We start from the raw sequence: 12,759 nt of genomic DNA, 5'->3' as shown, positions 1-12,759 counted from the left end.
TTGTCTTGCAGGTGGTAGGAGTCATCATGGAGCTGTGAGCGGTGCGGCCTATGGTTCCACTGGCTGCTCAGATATACAATACGGAAGCGGTGGAGGTGGTGACTATGGTGGAGCAGGAGGAAGTTACCTGCAACTTGATGTCGGCACAGTAAGTTATTGTTTATCAATTACATATAGTTTAGAAATGTTGGTGATTTTTTGGTTCTACATAATAAGGTATATATGTATTCTCTTGTGGGTGGTATGAATATACACCGTGTATATTCAGTAACACAGATATGTGCAAATAACGCAGACAGGAATTGTGCAAAAGTAACTCAGAAATGTGTAATTTCATTGGCATACCTAGCACATACGGCTGCTGAGACATTATTTTTTAAAGGTCATTAAATTTATTTCCATGAAAGATCATTTGTTGGATAGACAACTTGGCTAGCTTGTTTGATGTGACTTTTGTGATTTGCAATATCTTTAAATACAGTACCAATTATTACATTATGGCTTTTGAAAGTTGGTGTATCTGAGACAATTGCTAAACTACTCCAGTCATACTACAATTAAATCAATATTTGAATCAGACCATATTCAGGATGTAACGCCGAATTTGTAAATGATGCGTCAAAGCATCGCATTTTTATCTCATAAAAATAATAACTTTATCTTATTTTGTCTGCTTCCTTTGAACCCTTTACTTCATGAGCATATTGTGAAAAAATGGCCATTTTCATTGAAAAGCCTCCTGTTACAAGTTCAAACTGCTATGAAAAATGCACCGAAAAAGTGATCACTTTTTTAAATCAACATTTCTCAATCGAAAAACATAGATAGGGCATTTTTCACTGTTTGAGGCCTCCAGAAGGGGGGGGGGGGGTGAAAAGCCGTCAAATTTAACATGTCTATATTAGGTAAAGGGTTAATATAACACTTATAGTTTGGCAGATGTCTAAATGATTTATTATACATCTTAATATAATATATTAATTATTATGTAATACACAAAAATCACCTTTAAACAGTAGTCAGGTTGTCATTCCCACGAATGATCTTAAAAAAGGCAAACATTTTTTGAGATCGGCAAATTATATCCACTTATTAAGCAAAATGATAGCAGTTGTAATAGTAATGCAGTTTTGTTTGTGCAGCTTTTTACCAATTAAAACATTAAAACCTAATTTATAATTAAAGCAGGAATTCTGTGGTTCTATATAGTACTAATGTTCTTTGAAATTCTAACTTGAATTGAACAATATAATACTCTAAATTTAAATCTTGAGTTTTCAATAAAATTTCTATGATGTAAAACTGAACATTTACTATAAACAATTGGATCATAATATTTCAGAATTGTTATGTACGGATCCCTTTCGACATGTTTTACTTTTAGCATGTTTTTTATTCACAGAAAACCACTGTATATGGAATAATTGCTGTAGATGGAGAGTCTGGTATGGGTGGGTACAAAAGTGGTGGCGGTAGTGGCGGCACTGTTAAACTGACAACGTCATCACTGGTTGGTAGAGGAAAGATTACCAGTCATGGTGGTGTTGGTGTCTATGGAACCTACAGCTCAACAACTATAGGTAAGAGTTGTTAGGAAAGAACTATCATATTTGTTAATCTTAGTTAAAATTTATCTACTAAAATTTATATTTTAAGTTAAGCTTTTAAGATACATTGTTGTTTTTGGCTTGAAAATTTGGTTCTTTGTTTTTTTATAGATTATGTATGAAAGTATACCTATGCGACATTCTCAAGTGTCTTAGATTAATGTATGGAAAATTGATAATATTTGTGTGATTAGGAATTTGCAGTTAAGTATTGTTAATGTAAATACAGGTGAAAAATTGAACAAATGCATAATGAATGATAATTCAATACACATTAAACGTATTATACCTATCTAAGACAATGTATAAATCATTGCAAATAATGATTAAACTCTCTGCATGTTTTATTTAAAGAAAAAAAATAGAGAAGAATTTATTATAAATAAACCATGTTATAGATTATTATTTAGTTTGCATGTATATTTTATCTATGCATACCAGTTCTAACAGAAGGTAGTTATTATTTATTGGCCTGGTATTGTTATGTACATGTATCTAAATTAAATATGTATTTGAAAAGCAACAAGTTGACAAAATTATATAATGGCATATGTATTCCTAATGTATGCTATTCATTCAATTTATTTATATGTATTGTAATAAATGAGTAAATAAGTTATTTATTCTTGATATTAAAGGCAATGGAGGTGGTTCTGGTGGTAGGATTTGTGTCTACATCTCTGAACAACATCGCTTCCTCGGAGAACTCACTGCTCTTGGTGGAAGTAGCAGCGCATCCCATGGATCACCTGGAACTGTTTGGGTGAATTCCACTGTAGGCTCAGATGTTGTAACACATTTATGGGTCGATCATGCATCACGAGGATCAGGCTGCACAAGCTACCCTGTTTATGTTGACGTTACAGATATAAATAATTTCCATACCATGAGAACAGCCTGTGTACATCCATCAGCTGTAAGGAATTGCTATTATTTTCTTTGTTATCAACAAAAATTCTATTAGGCATTGAAATATTCCTTATGTTAAGGTTTCCAAATGTTTGACTGGTAAAGGGGAGTATGGTGAGTTGCACTTGAACTTGATATATATGGTACTTGAAGAATTTGATTCTTTTCTAAACAAAGATGTTTTTCTTTCAAATAAAGTTAAGTATAATAGTCACTACATAGCTACATTTTTTAATGCATTGAATGGTTAATTCCCTCAAGCATGTTATTGGGAAGTAAATTGATGAATGAAAGTTCCTAATGTTCTTTTTTTTTCTATGAACTTATGCAAATTGCATTATCCACTTCATTTTCAGGATTCCACAGTTGAATATGTTGGTGGAGACGGAACTGGTGAAATTAGAATTGATTCTGGCATTTCCATGGAGATAGCTCAACATCATGAGCAGACACACATTCAATCTTCTCTCTACATCTTTGGAGTAGTCAACTTCCCTACAACTACCTATGTTGAGCAGACTGTGACGGTTGAAGGAACAATGGTTGGCGTAGAGCATTGGTACACAAGAGGACATACAAAATTAATGTCAACAGGACAATCAAAATGTTCTGTAGGTGCAAGTCATGCTGGAAAATATTATTTGTCCACTTTCACTGCTTTAACTGACGGTACATTTGAATTTGAAGATCCTGGATATGATTCAAATGCTAGTCTTTCTGTTTTCACTGACACCTTCCACATGGAAGGTTTGTCTCATGGTTTTATATTTAAGTCTAGTAACATCATGGGCAGATTATTTGAGATTGAGAAGCAGTCAATTTTGGATGGTGCAGCAGAAGGATACCTTACCAATGCTGGACCTGGTGCCGGTTGCACAAGTAGTTGTGGATCAGGTGGTGGTCATGGTGGAAGGGGTGGAAACTGTTATGGTTGTGGAAGCTGCAATGGTGGTGCGGCATATGACAGTGCAGTTCTACCATCCCTAGCTGGTAGTGGCGGAGGTGTTTGCTCTCATGGAGGCGGTGGTGCGGGAGGTTCAGCTGTGAGACTCGTACACAAATTTACTGTGATTGACGGTCAAGTAACAATGAATGGTGAAGCAAGTACTGGAGGTGGTGGAGGCGGGGCTGGTGGCTCAATTTGGCTCGATAGTGATGTCATTTCTGGATGGGGTTACTTAAATGCTGCTGGTGGAACAGCTGGATCTGATGGTGGTTGTTACAATCCATGCTGTAATGGGCATAGAGGAGGTGGTGGTGGAGGTGGTAGAATTAGGTCATATTCAACAGAATACATCAGCAAAGTTATCAAGCATAGGCGATCAGTTGCTGGAGGTTCAGGTTCCTACAACAGTGGTAGTACAGGTTCTCTACAAGAAACCCACGGTAACGCTTGTAGTGGTCATGGAGTGTGGGATTCTGTTTCCCAGACTTGTCAGTGTTACAAATCTTACACTGGTGCAGATTGTCAATTTTACTGTGATGATGATTTGACCTGTGGTGGCAATGGCGTATGCAATGATAGAGGTACATGCGACTGTAACACAGGCTATGTAGGAACCCACTGTGAGAGTCAATGTCATAGAGACACTGACTGCAATAGTCATGGCGATTGCTCAATATGTGGTGCCTGCGTATGTGATCCATGCTTCTCAGGACCAGATTGTTCTGTCGAGTGCGGAGGATTTGGCTCATGTGTTGCTGACCAGTGTGTGTGTGATGACTGCCATCTTGGAGTCTTCTGTCAGTCAGAATGTAATTCTCACGGTACTTGTGATGCAGTTAACGGCAACTGTACATGTGATGCAAACTGGGGCGATGAGAAATGTACCAGAAAAGGTTGCCCAGGAGCCGACCTGAATTGTAATGGACATGGTATCTGTAACTCTGGTACAAGTGAATGCTTCTGCAACATTGGATGGAAAGGTATATAATAAACTTATTAATCTTGTTGTTTTATTTAATTATTTTCGTGATAATTTAAAATAATTTTTATTTATTTCAGGCCCTTATTTGCATACTTTTGTCACCATTTATTATTGAATTATTTGTTCTGAATTTTCTCTGTTTCTAACAAGTATACTATTCTACAGGTTGTTGACACTTCTGTAAATGCAAATGAGTGGAGGTGCTGCTTCAATTCTTTCTACTTCAGCTAGGCGAGTTATGTTTTTTTATTTGTTCTTGAAATAAGATCTTATCATTTATGATCTAATTATCTTATATCAGGTGCTGACTGTGGCGAGGCCGACTGTCCTGGAGAACCAAACTGTAATAACCAAGGTGTTTGTAACGAGCTTTATGACCCGCCAATCTGTACTGACTGTAATCGAGGGTGGATGGGTCCTGCTTGTGATGATGTGTGTCTGCATGGAACACCAAACTCCAACCATACTATATGTAACTGTGACCAAATATGTCACCATGGAAAAGGCTGTGATATAGAATGTTCAGGCAATGGTGTTTGTCACTCAAATGGATCTGGACTTTGTTATTGTGATCCACTAGTGGGATGGAGTGGAACCTATTGCGAAATTCCAGGTATCTTGATAAACAATGCTAATAGTCTGCACAATATTAAGTTTAAAGATATGTTTTTATGTCAACATTTTTATCCTCTTGTTAGATAAGATTTTTTATAAATTGCACGTAAATCAGTTAATGAAAAATCTCTTAAGAGTTACCAAAGATATATTACACTTTCATATGTTAAAATGAAATGTTCATTTTTTTTCGTCTGCACATACTCTAGCATTAAATGAGAAGGCCTACAATTTAAATATTTAAAAAAAATATTTCAGGTTGTCCAAGACATCCAGTTACAGATGTTGAATGTAGTAACCGTGGTAACTGTGACTCAGCAACAAAGATGTGCATGTGCGATGCAGGTTGGGAAGGTGAAGCCTGTCATATTGCTGACTGTCCCGGAGACCCCAACTGTTACAACCGTGGAACTTGCGACGAATCAACCAATCCTCCATTATGTTTGTCCTGCGATGCTGACTGGATGGGCCCAGCTTGTAACGACCCTTGTCTACATGGAACCCAAACACCGATGGATAGTGGTGTATGTCTGTGTGAAGAAGGTTGGGCTGGTGTAGGTTGTAACTCAGAATGTTCAGAACATGGTAACATAAGCACAACTACTGGAATGTGTAAATGTACATACGAACTTGGATGGAAAGGAAGAGTCTGTGATATACCTGGATGTCCTGGCTTAAATGGAATAGACTGCAGTGGACGAGGTTAGAAATGTCTTTGTTCAAACATTGTCTGGACCAAATTTATTGATTGATTTATTGAAATAATTATGTCTTACTAAATTTTTAAATGTTATTATATTTTAGCCAACTTGTTTGTATAATTTTTAAACAGTAAAGTGTCATATTAATATTATTTTACCATAATTTTTGACTAAACACAAATATAAATAAGCACAAGTTCATTGTTTGTTGTTATTATAATTGGTTATTTTGTATTTTAGGTGGTTGTGACAGTACAACAGCAACTTGCACATGTAACAAGGGCTGGCAGGGTATAGGTTGTGAGTATGCTGACTGCCCTGGTGACCCTGACTGTAACAACAATGGAACTTGTATAGACTCAAATGATCCACCAACTTGCTTGTAAGTATTGTGTATTAACAATACACAAATGTTCAAAACCAACTTGTTGAAAGTGTTGCCTTCCTTCAAATTTTGATTTTGACTACTCAAATGTAATGTGCAAAGTGATTTACTCTATAACTGCTCACTTTTTAGCTCGACTTTTCTATGAAAAGGGGAGCTATCCTACTCGCCCCGGCGTCGGCGTCGGCGTCGGCGTCACACCTTGGTTAAGTTTTTCGTACCACCCCACTTTATTTCAGAAGTATTACAAGTATGGCTTTGAAACTTACCATACTTGTTCACCATCATAACCTCCATCTACAGACAAGAGTACATAACTCTGTCAAGGTTTTTGACAGAATTATGGCCCTTTTTTGACTTAGAAAGTGTATTGAGCTTGGTTAAGTTTTTTGTACCACCTCACTTTATTTCAAAACCATTGGAGGTATTGCTTTGAAACTGACCATACTTGTTTACCATCACGACCTTCATCAACAGACAAGAGGACATAACTCTGTCAAGGTTTTTGACAGAATTATGCCCCTTTTTGACTTAGAAAATACATTGAATATGGGTAAAATCCACTTATTGCCTTAACCCTTTGAGATATTGCTTTGAAACTTTTAATGCTATTTCACATCATTACCCCCATCTGTACGCAAGAGAAGGTAACTCTGTCAAGGATTTGTTTTAAAAATTAAGGCCTTTTATCGACTTAGAATCTTGGTTAAGTTTTTAGTACCAGTCCACTTTTTGACTGAACTGTTTGAGATATTAATTTGAAAGTTGGAATACTTGTTTACAATCATGATTCCCAAACATGTCCAGTAGAAGGTAATTCTGTCAAAGATTTTATTTGAATTATGGCCCTTAACTGTCAATGTTTTGACTTAAACATTTCAAACTTTGCTGCAGTGTTCAAGGGTATCACACAATTCAGTAAAATAATTCTTCACTAAATATCTTAATGCTCATGGCCATTGTTCACTTTAAAAATACAGAGATTCTTGTATTGCCTTTTACTGCAAAAACTTTTTTTATTGGCAAGCAATAAAAAAGTCGAGCGCGCTGTCTTACGGACAGCTCTTGTTTATTTAATTTAGTTATCATGATATTTTAAGCAGGTGCATTAATCCTAAACTTTTTATTACTATTTTTGATTAAAGCATGTGTTTGAATGGATATTATCAAGTTACATGTATTCAAAATTCAGATGTCATGACCGCTGGTTTGGTGAAGCATGTGAGGAGCCTTGTGTTAACGGACAGATGAATCCGGTTGGAAGCCAGAACTGTGAGTGTGATCCTGGCTGGGTTGGCATAAATTGTGATTCAGAGTGCTCAAACCATGGTTCCATTGTCAATGCTAAATGTGAATGTGATATCGGCTGGCGTGGACGTGTCTGTGATATCCCAAGTTGCCCCGGAAACATGACAGATTGTACCGGAAATGGTGACTGTAATGCAGCTACTCATGAATGTACATGCTACAGTGGATGGACAGGTCAGGCTAACGGTGCTGGGTATGTTGATCCACTAACAAATGGTTGTGACGTCCCTGACTGTCCCGGTACACCAGACTGTAACGGTGAAGGTGAATGTGACAGTACCCTGACCACACCAAAATGTAAGAATTGCAACCCTGGCTGGATGGGCGAGGCATGTGAAGATGTTTGTGATGCAACCCATGGAGTACAAAGCCCAATGAACAGCGGGTTCTGTGAGTGTGACTCCTGTTACACTGGCAAGGGATGTGACATTGAATGTGATGATCATGGTCAGTGCATTAATGGAACATGTGAATGCATGGTAGGCTGGCGTGGATCAAAATGTGAAGTACCAGGTTGCCCTGGTAATGGTACAGACTGCACCAATCATGGTGTATGTAATTCGGCCTTGCACATGTGTACTTGCTTACCAGGTAAAATAGTATATTTTTACCTCATTTATAAAGCAAAGTTTAAGTATGTAATGTCAAAATTACACTATGACTAAACTTGATATTGTTAAAGCATAATGCAATAATAGATAAATTCCCCACGAATTTTGATGATTTATAACATATTGACAATAGAGTTTAAGTCATTAATTTAATTTATTTCAGTGACAAGGATATATCATGACCTTAGTTTGATAAGCTCACACTATGTTCAGATTTATATACTTAAAAAACACAGGTGTCAAGTGCTGTGTGGCAGCTGTAAATAATTGCCATGTACTTCACTTCAGTGTTGTTATATTTGTCTTGTCCTTCCGGATCATGGATTTAAGCACTTGTAAGTGTTGAAAATGGAGTACTGCTCAAGCCAGTGCTTTCATGCATGAGCAATGTTGAAATTTTACATGATCCCTCATGTACATACTCAAACTGAGTCTGCAATTTTCATGTAATTTTGTTGTGATTACTCTTTTTCCAGATTTTTATTTACCAGGTAACATCCCTTTACATCTGTGTTAAATCTTGATGTGTGTTATGATAATACTCATAGTCGACTAAAATACATGAATGTCACCAGGAACTTATCCAGCTTTATTGTAAAATGTCTATGATTCTATTCAATAACCTGTTCATGTTAGAAATAATTCTGGAATGTATATCCGAGGTATCCAGGAATGATTTACAAAGAATATAATATAAAGAGTTATAATTGTTGGGGTAACATTATTCCAAACCCAAATAAAAAAATGAAACTTAAGCACAAATTCATTAGTGATTACTTGTTGATATTTGACTGTTCTTGTAATATAATTGCATACCTTAGGTTGGACCGATGATGATTGCAACACACCTGACTGTGGTTATGGTGCATGCTACGTGAATGAGAGCCGTGGATTGTGTGACGGTTCATCTGGTGTACCAGAATGCATTTGTAATACAGCTGATGTAAGTTTTCAACATTTCAGTTCCAGTGATTTTAACCATAATTTATTTAAGCTAAATTGTCAAGAAAGCTTGTAAGTTATTTGAGCCATTCTTGAAACTTAACAGTTCTGGTTTCATCTGACAAAACATGGTCATGAACCCAGTACTGCTCTTACTCTTGTTAAATTGACAGGCCTTTTCACAGCATAAAGTCAGGCCAGACTGTATAGTTGTACAGACTTAACAGACTCAAGTAAAAAGTTCAAGTAATAATGTACATGTTATTTGTGATTAATGACTGATTTTGCAGTATTTATCTCCCTATTTCTACTGCGTGACTAATGAAGTAAGGGCTATTTTAGCATAGTTTGACCTATTTTTGGTAATTTACGTGGACTGTAAGTGACGTTTGAAATGTGTAAGATATATATATTTTCTTCACTTTACAATATTTTAGATTTAAATACATTATCAAAATTTCCATGAAATTTAGCATGAATGTTGAGGCATACTGCTTTAAGCTACAAACAATTCTTAGTTCAAAACTGGAAAGAAATTCATAAAAAATAGGCATTGTAAAGGTTTAATGTTTCTGTGATTAACACACAAATATTGTATTTTGTAGGGTTGGTTTGGACTAGATTGTGACAAGAAGTGTGAGAATGGAACAGTTGTCATGAACAATCTTGGTGGAGAATGCGTATGTTTTGATTGTTACAACGGTGATAGATGTCAACTAGAGTGTTCTGATAATGGAATATGTAACAACGGAACCTGTGACTGCTTTAGACAACCTAGTATGTATATCTATAAACACATTACATAAATAGTCTAAGATGAGATTGGTTACGTACTGTTTAATACATTTTTCTTCCTTTCTTAAAACAAATGCATACCAGTTACAATAATATAGCATTGAAAATGGCTAAAACTTATGTACTTTCTAGATTAAGGTAGGCATTTAGAGATCAATTTTTTGATAAAATTTGTGGTTGGGTTATTTTAAACTCCTTATTTTTCATTTTATTCTATGGTTTGGTTTAGGCATTGCTGTAAGAATTTGAAATCATTTACTCTCTTATTTATCTTTCAAGAAAATGCATGGGTCGGAGATCTGTGTGAGACAGAGGGTTGTCCTGGAGCAGACGGCAAATGTGATGGACGTGGAACATGTATCAATATGGAATGTATTTGTTATCCTGGTTGGCAAGGTTACAATTGTAGCATCCCAGAATGCCCCAATGACTGTAATGGTAAGTGTTAAGCCTGAAATATATGTGCATATTCAATATCTGAAAAACAAATTGTCTTTAATGCATAAGTTCTTTATGTAATTTTTCTACTTTTAGTAAGGCTAAGATTTATTTAGGTAGGTTTAGATTGTATATGACTTAACAATTATGTTACTTAAACAATAATTAAGTAATGGTTTTAATTTTATTCATTGCTACTTTGATTGGATAGTATTATCTATATATTTGGCAGATGTTTTGAAACAAGTTGACACAACACTGTCAATTATTGCAGATGATAATTCAAGAACAACTTCAACAACATTTTACATTATATGAAGGAAAAACAATTACATTCATTATACATGTATATGATTTAATATCTCATTGAGGAAAAATGCGCAAGTTCTTGGCACATAATTGTAAGAGTTATAGAATTTGGTTGTTACATAAAAATGCCTACCTAAAAGTATGTTAACAATGGTTTAATTTATAATGTAGGTGTTGGAGATTGCGAGTATGATCCCCAGTTACTGTCTGGTGTATGCCACTGCTATTCCGACTGGATTGGTGATGACTGCAGTATCCCATGTATCAATGGAACAAACAATGGAGACGGTGTCTGCACGTGCTACCGTCCTTGTGATACTGGTATTGACAAAATATTAATTTTATTGTGTACATTGACCTAGTTGTTAACTTATCTGGTATATGATGTATGACCTTAAAATTGATTTAACACTGATAGTGCGCCATTTAGATTTATTCTGATATCTGATATATTTCCTCTGCATGCTTTCCATTCATTACAGGAACATTGACATTTAATCTTTTGTTGATAAAAGATTGATAAAAAATGAAATAATAACATAATAATGGAAAAATGAAATTTGAATCTTCATTACAGGTTTGTCATGCCATTTAACGTGTGAAAGTCATGGTAAATGTGATGCCAATGGAAGTTGTATCTGTGATTTTGATATGGGATTTAAAGGTAAGATATTCACAATTGTGTATGATTTGTGTTAACTTTCAATTTTCACTATTTTCAATAATTGAACAATTTATCATATTCCATTTTCATAAAAGTGATATGAAATGATGAACTTACTTTATTTTGAAAGAAAATGAACAAATGATTGATGTTTTTAATATTCATCGCCATATTCAGGTGATCAGTGCAATATAGATGGCTGCCCAGGTTGGCCTGATAACTGTATGAATCATGGTACATGTAATGCTGCTAGCGGAGAGTGTACATGTGACCAGGGATGGAAGGGTAATGCCTGCCACATCCCCGACTGTGATTGTAATGGAATCAATGCCACATGTGAACAGAGAGCCGGTGATTTGAAGCCAAGATGTTATGACTGTGACTCTCCCTATATTGGTGACCAATGTCAATACAGGTAATATAAGTCATCACAGCTGCTTTAAATCTATATTTAAATTGTGTCAGGTGGCTACAGAATTTCAACAAATTATTTAATTTGTTTATTTATTTCAATATTTATTCACTTTTACATGATATCATTTCATTACTTTTTGATTTCAAATTATTTTGGTATTTTGTCAAACCAGTTTCGAATTTAGGTGCCGTGATCTTACTTTTAAATTTATAAAATCAATGATTGGTGTTTAATAAGTAAGATATAAAACAATAGAAAGATAGAAATTGTGCACTTTTAATGATTTCTATGTTTTGGTTAAAGGTGTGTACATGGTGTTGAGAATACAACCACATTTGAGTGTATCTGTGACCCCTGCTACAGTGGTGCCGAGTGTGACTCTCTATGTAACAACGAAGGCAACTGCACAACTAATGGCACATGTGATTGTGGATTTGATGGTTACCGTGGCGAATTCTGTCAGACCAAAGAATGCCCCGGTTATGATATATCCTGTACTGGACATGGACAATGTAATCCAGCAACCGGAGTATGCAGTTGTTCTACGGGATGGACCGGTATAGGCTGTCATGTGGTTAAATGTGACAATGATTGTAGTAATGCTGGCACATGTTTAGAAATTGCTGTACCGAAGTGTAATTGCTCAGTAGGGTATTTTGGCTCTGATTGCGGAAGTTTCTGCTACCATGGTGATATCATTACACCGGATCCGAACGATTTGTCAAGCCAGTATTGTGAATGCCATTCCTGTTATACAGGCTTTGAATGTGATACGGAATGCTCCAGTCACGGTTCATGTAACAATGGCACTTGTGACTGTGGCACTGCTGGCTGGAGAGGAGACAATTGTGAGAAGACAGGATGTCCTGGTTTATATGGTACCGATTGTTCCGGTCATGGAAGCTGTATCACCGGTTTGGCTAATACTATAGGTAAATTTATTATTTTACTGCTTATCTTTCCCTTTTTTGAAAACAAAATGATAAAATCCAAGTTTAATAGGTTGAAAATACTTCTGTGGTAAAAGCCTTCTTTTGGACATTCTTAATAATGAAGAACTCTTAATATATGCTCTATCCGATACAAACAGTAATAAACTATTTTTTTCTCATTTGATGATATTAAAAACAGA

General features: G+C 35.7%; 1 protein-coding gene across 1 annotated transcript in view; it reads left to right on the top strand.

Annotated features, from left to right (window-relative positions):
• LOC132729860 (uncharacterized) overlaps positions 1-12,759 on the top strand; it is a 157,914-nt gene that overhangs the window by 109,234 nt on the left and 35,921 nt on the right. The window contains 15 exon segments of the mRNA XM_060715701.1: positions 12-148; positions 1,403-1,580; positions 2,246-2,523; positions 2,873-4,442; positions 4,746-5,057; positions 5,318-5,761; positions 6,001-6,142; positions 7,338-8,044; positions 8,886-9,007; positions 9,612-9,783; positions 10,081-10,239; positions 10,720-10,869; positions 11,126-11,212; positions 11,390-11,627; positions 11,931-12,559. Of these exon segments, the coding sequence (XP_060571684.1) occupies positions 12-148; positions 1,403-1,580; positions 2,246-2,523; positions 2,873-4,442; positions 4,746-5,057; positions 5,318-5,761; positions 6,001-6,142; positions 7,338-8,044; positions 8,886-9,007; positions 9,612-9,783; positions 10,081-10,239; positions 10,720-10,869; positions 11,126-11,212; positions 11,390-11,627; positions 11,931-12,559 (5,325 nt within the window).

Source organism: Ruditapes philippinarum, unplaced genomic scaffold, assembly GCF_026571515.1.
Source record: "Ruditapes philippinarum isolate M1 unplaced genomic scaffold, ASM2657151v2 ctg417_1_1_1_1, whole genome shotgun sequence".
NCBI lineage: Eukaryota > Metazoa > Mollusca > Bivalvia > Venerida > Veneridae > Ruditapes > Ruditapes philippinarum.
The sequence above is the reverse complement of the archived record's forward strand: the minus strand, read 5'-3'. Positions and strand labels throughout refer to the sequence as shown.